This window comes from Stigmatopora argus, chromosome 11 (genome assembly GCF_051989625.1).
Source record: "Stigmatopora argus isolate UIUO_Sarg chromosome 11, RoL_Sarg_1.0, whole genome shotgun sequence".
NCBI lineage: Eukaryota > Metazoa > Chordata > Actinopteri > Syngnathiformes > Syngnathidae > Stigmatopora > Stigmatopora argus.
The window spans coordinates 6,355,684-6,367,190 of record NC_135397.1 but is presented as its reverse complement, the minus strand read 5'-3'; the positions used below and the strand labels follow the sequence as shown (position 1 = coordinate 6,367,190).

Genomic DNA, 11,507 nt, shown 5'->3' with positions numbered 1-11,507 from the left:
TTGCTAGTTATGAAGAAAAAAAAAACACGTGGCTTGACATTTGAAAGTTTTTATTCAAAGGCACACATTTGTATGGACAGTCTCCTCCACCTGCAGACAAGATTAAGACTTGGAAAAATTAACACAACTTTTATTATAAGCCTAAAACACTTAGTCAAAAAATGGTTTTTTTTAATTATAAAACACTTAGAATATAAACACCAAAAATTAAAGGGAAAAAAAAGACCATTGAGGGTCTTGGGTCTTTTTTCTCCAAGTGTTTTAACAAAGACAAATGACACTCAAATCTCTTTTATTAAAATTTCTGACTGAAAAAAAGAAGTAAGATCCTCCTTACTTTAAGGATCTGGTCACCATGAGCCAGAAAACTCTGGACTTCACCTAAGAGGAGGGAGAGTAAATTTAGTCAATAAAATAGATCTGGATGAATACTTGGATATTCGACAATAAACTAACCTCTCAGAAGACTGCGTTCATAGATGAGGCATCACTTGGAAACCCTCCAAAGTCTGGACCTGATGTGTGCAACAAAAAAAGAAGCAAAAGTTAGCGTATATAGACACTGGAGATTCAACAAATAGACTTACATTTTTGTTGTTAAATCTAGTTTTACCTTGATGAGAAGACCAAAGATGATGCTAAACAGGGGAAACTTCATTTAACAAAGCTATTTAGGAGTTGCCAAACAACTAATACAGGAAGAGAAATCTTAAAGAGTTCAGAGACGCCACATCATCTTCAAGTGGGCAACCTGGGAAGATCACCTGGACATGGACCTGATGTGTGCAAAAAAAAAAAAAAAGCAAAAGTTGTCATATACAGAGACTGGAGATTCAACAGATGGGATTAGTTTTACCTGTAACCTCAAGGGTTTCAGTGTCCTGGGGCACACGGGAAGAACTGCATCTTGATTTAACCAAGCTATTTGGGAGTTGACAAACAATTATTACATGAAACTGAAATCTTACAATAAATGATCAAGAAAATAATGAAAATAAGTTAGTGAGTGATCCGTGCTAATTTCCCTTTTCCAGACAAGGCGATTAAATATACAGACTGAAGTTAACAGCTAGGAGAAAGTTGGCTTAACAACTTTTCATTAAAATGATTTGTTTAGCACTCGCAGTGAAAACTATCAGTACATAAATCATTTTTGAGTCAGCCTTTACCTAACAAACTGTCCGTTGATATCTCGGCTTTGTTTGAATCCACTAAAAGTCTTTCTACACGACTCGAAAATGGAGAAAACAGACTATAGATCGCTTAGTGTTAACATCAAGACGACGCTTGATGTGGTCAAATGGAAAGCGTTGTCGTGACGCTAATGCTAAGATAGCTTGTCACATGTGGCACAGAGCCCAAACTTAAATCGTCGACGGTGCGGTCAACCTGGCATTAAACTTACAGATTTGTTGGCGGTTTTGCTCAATTGATTCCTAAAAAATCTGCCGGTAGCGTGATAAAAACGCACTTAGGCCAGTAAATGGCTCGACGCCTTACCTCGTTGGCGTGCTACACAGCCATCAGCATGGACATGGCTGTTGGAGAAGACGAGGCACTGCGCATGTGCTTAATTTATACCGTTGCCTTGAAGATAGGCCACGCCCACATCGCCCCGCCATGTGGAAAAGATGGTGGCTTGCTTACTGTGCTCCACTAGGTGCTTTGTCTTCCCAACTCTATGTCTATGTTTTGAAGATGACATTCCTCCCAACTCAATGTCTATGTTTTGAAGATGACATAGTATAATGGTCATGATTTTTGTGGTCTTGATCCTATAAAACAGTGTGTCTCATATCATTATCTGTAATGCCTTACTTTTTTTTTGAAAACTGCTTCACTATACCTGGTCATATTTAAAAAAAAGCCTTACCATACATGGTTACAGATTATAGTACTGAATATTGAGTTCCAAAATAACTGCAGTGTCTTAAAAAGCCTTACTATATTATGTCGTTTTTTAAGAAAAAAAGCCTTACTATACTATGTCGTTTTTTTAAGAAAAAAAGCCTTACTATACTACTATGTCGTTTAAGAAAAAAAAGCCTTACTATACAAGGTCATTACCAAAAATAAATAAATAAATCAAGTCGTCAGATATCACCAATATTACTGGATAGAGTGTCTTTCCACAATTAGGATTTTCGTTTTATGACAAATGGTCTATAAAGGAATTTCAAATTGGAAAAGTCATCATTGAGCCGTCTTCTTTAATGTCCTTGTGCGATCTTTGAAACGATTAAAAAACACTAAACGCAATTCGATTTGGAGATATTATGACTGCAAGTGGAACTAGTATATCTTTATAGAAGCTTGCAATGTAGAAAATGGGAGCATTGCTTACCTTTTCGGCATGCGTCGAGTACACAAAAATCAGCCAACGTAAAAAACAACAACTTCTTGGTGGTCTTCTGTTAATGTCCTTTAACAAACGTGTTTTGGTTGGAGCTGACCCAAATTATGCCGTTTAGATCATGCGATTAAAAACCTGAAAATACGTTTACAAACAAAACAAGGCATACAGGTCAACGAAAACCGTTTGTTTTTCATTGTCTTTTCCGGTCCGTTTCACTTCTGGGTCACCAATGTGACGTCAGTTCAGGGAACGCCCTCGACTTTTTTTTCGTTTTCTTTTTTTAATATAATAGTTTGAAATGAAAGCCTAGTCTTATGGGATGCTACGCCTTTCTATCAAATCAAAAGCCTTTATTGTCATCATACACAGCTGTGTATAATGAACTAAGTCTTTATTTTAATGAAAAAATATACTGAACTACATAGTGTAGTGATCAGTCAAAAAACACCAGGATTTGAACCCCAGCTGCCCACATGCCAGTTAGGTGAACAAACCTCTACGCCATGAAGTGGCCACACTTTACCTAGTGATTATTGGAAGGTCTTTGACAAGAAAATGGGAAAAATATTTCCTTTTTTAAAAATGACACAAAATTGTAAAGGGTGCACTTTATAGACATTTCAATATATAGTAGATTTCTACACATAAATATTTGAATTCGTGTATGCATAGATAAATAAACGTGCTTATCAATATGTATAGTTTTTAATGTTACAATAAATCACAGTATATATGTAGACCAGGGGTCTCTAACTCAATTTACCTGGGGGCCGCTAGAGGCCGAGTCTGGGTGAGATTCTATGCCTTGCATAAATAAATAGCACGCCCAACATTTTTTGTCCTTTAGGTGACACTTGAGTGTTTTGTTTTGGAGGTTTCCCCTCAAAATCCACTCTTACAATTAGGCTGACGTTTAAACAAACTCTGCTCTCTTGAGATTCAATCTCCTTCCACGACGAGTCCCATCTGCATGCGTTCTAGTCGCCTGCTTTAAGACACACTTGAACGCTTTCCCCCCCTCATCATTTTGTTGTCTCCTCGCTGGAACGAGGTAGAAATGAGGGAAAAACGTGCAGACCAAAGCTCTCCTTTTTCCACGAGTGCTTCTTCAGGAGATTAATTCATTTAATTTGCCTCAACGTCAGCCGACGACGACGTAAAAGGTTTCAATTCCCAACACTCCCTTTTAACGTGTCCACCTATACGCTTCGCTAATGTGTCTATTCACAAGTCTTATTCGGCCTCTCTAATTGTGCCTTCCATCTCATGAATAGATATTTTTAAACAGAGTTACACTCAATGTGTGATGAACTGACTCATTCTCGGGTTAAGGGGAGGTTCATAAAGAAGAGTGAGACTGAAACAACGTGTCAAAATGGGGACATTCTCAAACGATTGCTTTTTTTCCCTTCTTTTCTCAGGCATCAATAATCTGCAGCCTCAATCTTCCTGTTAAGTGAACCAAAGGAATTCATCAAAAAGAGCAAAGGTAGCATAAATATGAAAGTCGGGCAAAATACGCCACCTGTTAATGGATAAATACACGTGTCACTTTCCTTTTGAATTAAATAGTCGTCCAGTGTTTTTACTAGTGACTAAACACTTTACTGAGGAGTTTTATTTGGAGTGTATTTGCCTTTACAGACAATAATGACCTTAATAGCCTAATAACCTAACTTGCTGATCTTTATTCCCCTTCATTGTAAACCTTGAAGAATGCGTTTTTCATACCGATGTTGTTTTTTATGCAAAGAGACACCTTAAGAGGCAACGGTGTCAAACTCAGGTCAGTTCGCGGGCCGGATTTATGTCAACTCGATTTCATGTGGGCAGGACTATTTTAGATATCATATTTAGATTATTTTTTTCAAAATCGGATTACAAGATTTGGATCAAAAGCCCTAAATATATTTCGTTTTTTATAGATCAAAAACAATATTTATTTTGGTTTTTTTTCTTAGTAGGGGAAATGTCTTTTAATCATTTCAAAGGAAAAAAATAATTATGTTCAATAATAGAGTGAAAGACAAATTTGTTTTTTGATTTTACAACATGCTTTTTGAACTAAAAACACGAAAAAATGGATTAAAAATTGCAATTATTGATTTAAAAAAGGAAAAATGAGGAAATATAATTTACATCTGGAATCTTCATTTGAATTTGATCCTAAAACAGAAAGTTGGCACCCATGATTTACTTTTGCGGGCCGCACAAAATGATGCGACGGGCCAGATTTGGCCCCTCCGCCGCCACTTTGACACCCATGCCTTAAGGAATATATTAAAATGCTAACCATTTTCTAACAGTTATGAAAAGAGTTTCCTGCTGTTCCAACTATCAAAATAGAACAACGCCTGTCTTTTTTTTCTTCCTTGTCCAACAATGACGAACAAACATAAAAATGTGTCAAGTGGCATCACAACAACTTTTTTGTTTGCTTTTTTTACTCATGCAGAACCTTCCGAGCCGCTGTCAGTCATCCTCATCTGAGTGGAGCTCCCCGGGAAGAAGCAGAAATCATTTATTCATGACACCAGGCAAGCAAAAAGAAGCCTTTCTGACTATTTATGACACAGCTACGAGGATGTAATATTAGCCACGCAATCACCACTTTGACTGCCTTGCTAAAAATCAGCATTTCCTTTCTACACTTTCCACGCTCATCTACACACGGCCCTCGTATTATGTTTGACGCAGTGCATCGGGTCACTTGAAATATTACCATTTTCTAAAAAGCTTTAGCCCTTGTTGTTGCAATGCGCCTCAAGAGTGAATGGTGTCATACCTGTCAACCTCTGCCGATAACTGCCCTTATAAATGATTATGATTCCCCTTACAAACCCCCCAAAAACCTTACAAACACCATACGGTGTTTGTAAGGTTTTTGGGGGGTTTGTAAGGGGAATCATAATCATTTATAAGGGCAGTTATCGGCAGAGGTTGACAGGTATGATGGTGTTGTTTCATGAGGCCACTCGAGTACGACTGCGGTCATACATGGCAGAACAACCACTGATTTTCTGCATGATAATTGGTTTACTGAGCGACAGAGAGAATAGCTTCACACATTATGACTCTCATCATGTATGATAGATTGCTTAAGATACCATCTTATAATATTCTTTTCTGCAGAACAGCCAAAAAAACTATGGTTCAGCTAAAATATTCCCCCAAAAATCCCATTCATTTTGTTTTTGGGTCTGTTTGCCATTCATTTCAATGGCATGAAAACTTCCCATCATGCCCCTTGATTTCCAAACCAGACCTGCAAAAATCGACAAAACATGTCATTGTTTTTTGTGATTTTTCACCCAAAACGTTCAATTTAAAACCAATTGACATTGACACCCATCAAGCTACCATACAAGTTCCACAATTTGACCGTAAATTTCCATTCCATTGGCAGCACTAATGCCTGCCAATCAAAAGGAAATGACCCCAAAATCAACATGAAGTGACCCCAGATCACCGCAAAGCTCCCCATTTGCAATTTCTCCAAAAATATGCATTTTCTAGGTCTCAATTTTTCCCACTGCATGACAACTGAAGTCTGAAGATGGCAAATACTTCATTATATTCTCTTCTGGCCCCAAATCGGCAGCGATGCAGCAGACGGGGAGGCTTTGCAAACAAGTGAGTGCTGTTAAAAATATGCTTGTGCACATGTTGCTCTTTGAGCAATGACGTGAATATTAAGCAGGCCTTTTCATGTCTATACATCAGTGCCCCGGAGTGTCGTTAGCTCATGTCAAAACTTACCATCTGTCTGCCGAGCGTCTCTTATTCCTAATCATGGATTCAAATTCACATGGCAATATTTTAGATGAAGCTGGACCCGAACTTAGCTCACTTTGGGCATGTGTATAAAAGTTGAATAGTCATTTGAGCTTTGAAAAGAGGGGGGAAATGTCTTTCCTTGCTGTTACCTGCAATATTTATGAAATTGCAGTCCTTAAAACACAGCCTGACGATAAATAAACCAAATCTTGCAGGGGTGAGTGGGAATGGTGGCTTGAACAAACCCCAACGAGTGAGGAGAATCAATCTCAGCATCCACCAAATGAACAAATGTGATTCACGGGACGCTTTTGACGAGTGAGTCTGATGGACTCATCAGTTCTACTGCACTTGCATTTTGTCATCCTGTTATAGTAACGAACAAAAGAAAGCCTATATTTTAGGTAGGGAAATTGACAGTGGCTAGAATCGCTCTAGAAGTACATGGCACAAAGCTTTAATGAAACAAAGTAACCAAGGCACATGGGCTGTTTGTTCAGTAGGTGGCGCTTTTTCCTCTCCTCGTCTCAAAGACAACACAAGAAAGGGCAAGTTGAGATGCATTCTTGAATCTTTATTGAATTGCTGTTAAGTGCAAAATAGTGACAACATGATGATGCGAGCTTGGTCAAGAATATACTTGTGATGATTCAGTAATATTTGAGTCAGAGTGCATGGACAAAGGAATAAGAAAAACATTTTAAAAAGGCAATGAAACAGCAGGGTGTCACGTAACAAACAGCCCAGCTGAGGTTCACTCTGAGCTTCATGAGCGCCTTGTTACTTAAAGATGGACTTCAGCCTAACACTCAGTTGGTTAAAAAGCAAATGTTTCTTTTATATATACACCAATAACAATAGCGTGCGTAGGAAATGAAATGTCTGCATTATTCAACAAAACCTGACCCAGCCTGAAAATGTTCACATTTGGAAGCCAATGCGAACAATAAACCTGCAGATCCACGTCAGAATATTTCTGATTACAGAAGATAGGCTTCCTTTGCTTCCAATAAAATTCAAGTTTTGCCACCTTCTATCAGGAGTGTCACATTCTACACTTTTCAGGATATTCTTGGAAGAAACCCCCGCTAAGCACTGGACTCATTTTCGGCATCTCGGTGCATGCGGCTGAGGAGTTTGATCAGGCTTTCCAGTTGAGGGTTTCCACCAAACTCCCTAATCAGACGGTAAGACTCGGCTTCCAATTCCCGCAGCGTCTCCCGGGTGTACGCGAACGAGCCCACCTTTTCCAGGTAGTCGACGCAGTAGCGCTTGATGTCCAAGTTCTCGGTGCGCTGCCTTAGAATGTTCTGCACCTGGGTGCTCTCTGGACACGACCAGATGGCATGAATAGTGGGGAAAGAGAACTTGCCCTCGGTCAGGTCTTCGCAAAAGCTCTTGTTTTCGCTGTACTCGCGCGAGCTCAAGTTGGCGTAGTCGTCCCGGATCTGAAAGAAGAGACCCAGCGTGTCCAAGAGAGGTTTCAAATCCTGTTTCCATTCAGAAAAGAGTTGCATGAGTCCCACGGCCAGGCCGAAGAGACCTCCGGTTTTCTGCAGAACCATGTGGCGGTACTCTTTTTCTGTCGGACACGTGTAGGTGTCCCTCCAGTGGATGTCCAGACCCTGGCCGCGGTGTAGCTCCAGCAGCTGCCGGGTGAACACGCGCACGGCTTCGGGGTTGTCCAGCGTCAAGACTTTCTCCAAGCCCAGGAAGTACACGTAGTTGGCCGAGTTAATGACCGAGGGAACGCCGTAGATGCTGTGGGCCACGGGGAAACCTCGCCGTAGGGTGGAGTTGTCCTCGATGTCATCTATGAGCAGGCTGGCGTTGTGCAACATCTCGGTCACTTCGATGATCACCTGCAATTAGGAAGGAAGAACAAGCAAGCACAGAGCGAGGATTATTGACACACTACAGCTGGTAAGCAGCAGAGGGCGTTATGTTGACGTGCTCGTCGTTTCACTCATGGATTGACAGTTCGCACGGTGACGTCATTTCATGCAGAAAAGTCTTTTTCTTGCATTTAACAATCTTGGAAGTATTTGATGGTATTGCTGACGTCAGCGATAAACACTCCTAATTTATAACGTTCAATGATCATTCTTTCAAAGGTCCTGACAGTTGTTTTTATTCTTCACAGCTCACTATCGAGCAAGTGCATCATCTCTTGATGAAATTTGTTCAGACTAAAGATTGGGTTAACGAAACGTTAGTTATTGATCAGTCACATTCCACAAATTCCTCACCTTACAGTTATTAACAGTTCTAATTCCACAGGAATTGCCACACCGATGTAAATTGAAACAGCCTTCGTCTCCTTGGAGAGGACACAAGAAAAAAAGAGTGCTGGACTTGAAGGCTGTTGGTATTTAGACTGAGCTATTTGGACAAAGAGGCTCAGCGTGTCAAACAGATGGCCAAGGCTGTCCAACACAACCTCTCACCAACCCTGAAACTTGAGTGAGCCACTTTACACACGGACACCGGGAAATAACCCAAAATGCAAACACGATAAAGTCCTCTATCGATTCTCAAAGTGTTTGACTATGATCAATAGAAAGAACCTCACCCAAATGCTAACCAATCAACACTTCAATTCGACCATTCCTACCAAAACCGATCCAAAATGTGCATAAAAAAACACTGCTGGGCAATGCATTTAGTCCAACTGCTGTTGCCCGAGCGCCGTGTGCAGTCACTAAGTCTTCATTCATCATCACCACACTTTACTGATTGTGGAAGTCACCGTTTGCCAAAGCCGCAAACAGTGATGTATTAACCATGCAGGCAAGTCTTGACCACAAACAAGTGCATTTACTGCAATCTACTGAAGGCTAGTCAGTTGGGAGCAGTCTGTCTTTTTGTCATTTTGGCAGGGTGCACAAATAGAGTCGTACCAGACAAGGCAGTGAATTGAAAGTATGACCCCTCATGCCCGCCAAAGGTTTTTTTTCCAAAGGCTGACTAGTCCATAGCAGCAGTGTAATCCAAATCTGTAGACAACGAACATAAAACTATCAAATTCTATAGTAAGTACAGTGTTAACTCAGTGGAGGAAAAGACTAAACCAGTTTGTTTGGTCCGTGACAGGCTCCACCGCAACACAATTGGACTCAAATCAAGTGGAACTTTGTAACGTTCTTTCTGCCTGACTCAGTGCAAATGGACATTTTCTGTTATTGAACCATCCAGAATGTATAGTTCTTGTTGATTTAATACAGGTGATGTGATTCTGGATCTGTCACATGGGATGTGAACTGAAATGACAAGACCACCTAAATTTAGCTTTACTTATCGTGTTTATGTTTTTCTAACAGAGGACATCATGAACCAGTGCTGTTAATGAACAGATGGATGGTGGACTTTTTGGCCCATTCACTCTGACACTTTGGTCGTGTTGCTCATCGTAGACAAAGTATATCGATCTGCTAAGGTAATATTTTCCAACAAATATATGTGAATGCTTAGCATTTCTATATGCATGACAAAATAAAGACTGGATTAATAAGAAAGACTGTGTGCTCAATAGGGAGAATATATTACGCATTATGTACTGTTGTTGATGTCCAAATGAATGACATGACACAGTACACCAATGTCACTCCCTCCCTCAATCTATCTGAAGGTGCACTCGTTTCCATGGCGGCGACGTCTTGGCAGCCGAGCGCTAATGATGCCGAGAAGAGCGCCCTCAGTCTGCGTGATGGGTTCAGCGGGAGTTTAGCGAGCGCCAAGGAAAGAGGGGGAGGGGGCGTGCTGGGCCATAATTTACTGCGATTGCAATTACAACGCTTTTGGCAGATGATTAAAGTCAGATTTGTTTAGAGTATGAGTGTGAGGTCATTCAGACTACAAACACATGGGATGTAGAGTGGGCTAAATGATAAATAAAATTATACGGATATTTTATTTTATGACCAATATTTCCATCTGATTGACTTTTTTTTTCAAATTAAGCACTATATTCAAAATCTGGTAGATTAAAATTCCTCGATAAGAGTTTAGTTTCTATTCCTCACCTGCAATTTGTCCTCTGGAACATTGAGCCAATGATTGAAGGCTTGAGCAAGTTTGGTCCTAACTTGTTTCCCTGAGAGGTCAATAATGAAAAGAACAAACGTCATTTTAAAATATATGACATGAATAAAAGAAATTATTCATTCATCAGTCATAGGAAATTAAAAGTAAAAACAATGTTGGACAGGAACTCACCTGGCAGTTGTAGTAAGTATTTGTATGGCTCCAGGAGAATCCGCTCTGATGCTTCTTCTGGCTCACGGTCCATCACTTCAGAACTATTCGATTATTTTTGGGGGGTGGAGAAATTTAATTTTTAGATCTATATTTTTAAAGGTATTCTACAAAAACATGGGCTATTATAACTCTTAACTATCGCACAGATCTTACGTATGTACTTTGCTGTATTGTTTTGCCAATGGAATAATACGAGAAAGGATACAACTTGATCACGTGACTGGGTGTGTTGACTCAATTAGCACGAAGATAAGCAGTACAATACCGTTATTCTATTGCATACAAGCGATTAAAAAAGAAAAAAAACCTTAAATGACTTTATTCAACACATTTTAACAATTCAGGAATCACCCAAATTAATAATAGTAACAATCTCATCATACTATTTAATATAGCTGGTTACTTGGAGGGCAAAAAAATATTTTAGAGAAGGAACTATTATTTTATAGCTACGGGCGAGCTTAGATCTATGATAATTTAATATATACATGGAAATGTCTTCATCTCTACCTACCTTGGCTTTCGCCGATCAGATTGGTGACTCGCACTTCCTGTTAGCCACACGGCTAGCTGACATCAGTTAGCATGCTATTACAAATCAGCCGCCAACGCGCACTTGTGACTGTTTTAACAGCGATCTTATGGAAAAAATAGTAGATAACCAATTTTCCAAATTCGATAGCTTTTATCAATGCACGGATCCACTTTATAAATTAAACGCTAGGATGGCGACCCGAAACAACTGGGCGAAAAGGTCTGCTGTGCTATTAGAAAAGTTAGCTCGGCCGAGCTATATGTATATGTGCGTCAAGATCAAGATATGTTGACTTTATTGACTACGTTGGCCGACGGTCACTTCCGTTTGTAGTTAAATGGGAAGAAAAAAAAACCTCGTCAAATCGGGACACACGATCCACTAAAACAAACGCACCCAGTTTTTATAAAGATGGTGCTTGTAGTTTTTCTAAGGTTCTGCAACCAGTTTGTATGTTTTATTTGTTTGGATAGCCACTGACAGTTTTCACGATTATAAGCCAATCGTTGAGCTCAAAGGCGTTTCCATTGGTGTTATTGTCCAATTGGAAGGCGTAGAAATGACAGGGCGGAACTAATGGGC

At 39.8% G+C, this 11,507-nt stretch overlaps 1 protein-coding gene and 1 long non-coding RNA gene across 6 annotated transcripts; both read right to left on the bottom strand.

Moving 5' to 3' along the window:
* Nucleotides 1-33: 33 nt before the first annotated feature.
* LOC144084825 (uncharacterized) lies at nt 34-2,679 on the bottom strand. Of its 5 annotated transcripts, none has more exons than XR_013303929.1 (6): nt 2,345-2,679; nt 857-1,775; nt 614-776; nt 457-515; nt 338-381; nt 34-90 (listed from the first exon to the last, which is right to left on the bottom strand). It is a non-coding gene; the product is annotated as an uncharacterized LOC144084825 (long non-coding RNA). The 5 variants fall into 5 exon arrangements; XR_013303931.1 differs by lacking the exon at nt 34-90 and having other exon boundaries at nt 276-381; nt 857-921; nt 1,406-1,775; XR_013303928.1 differs by lacking the exon at nt 34-90 and having other exon boundaries at nt 276-381; nt 857-921; nt 1,501-1,775; nt 2,345-2,678.
* A 4,007-nt stretch (nt 2,680-6,686) lies between these two features.
* ggps1 (geranylgeranyl diphosphate synthase 1) lies at nt 6,687-11,230 on the bottom strand. Its single transcript, XM_077612623.1, has 4 exons — nt 10,905-11,230; nt 10,349-10,431; nt 10,156-10,226; nt 6,687-7,995 (listed from the first exon to the last, which is right to left on the bottom strand). Exons 2-4 carry the CDS (start codon nt 10,419-10,421, stop codon nt 7,222-7,224), a joined length of 918 nt encoding a protein of 305 aa, XP_077468749.1. The 5' UTR covers nt 10,422-10,431; nt 10,905-11,230; the 3' UTR covers nt 6,687-7,221.
* Nucleotides 11,231-11,507: the final 277 nt, after the last annotated feature.

Bases quoted from the DNA above. Each gene is read 5' to 3' on its own strand.
- ggps1 (XM_077612623.1), bottom strand. From the start codon at position 10,421: ATGGACCGTGAGCCAGAAGAAGCATCAGAGCGGATTCTCCTGGAGCCA. The intron at 10,227-10,348 runs GTGAGTTCCTGT...TTGACCTCTCAG, and splicing joins ATACTTACTACAACTGCCAG to GGAAACAAGTTAGGACCAAA. The intron at 7,996-10,155 runs GTGAGGAATAGA...TCCTAATTGCAG, and splicing joins TTCCAGAGGACAAATTGCAG to GTGATCATCGAAGTGACCGA.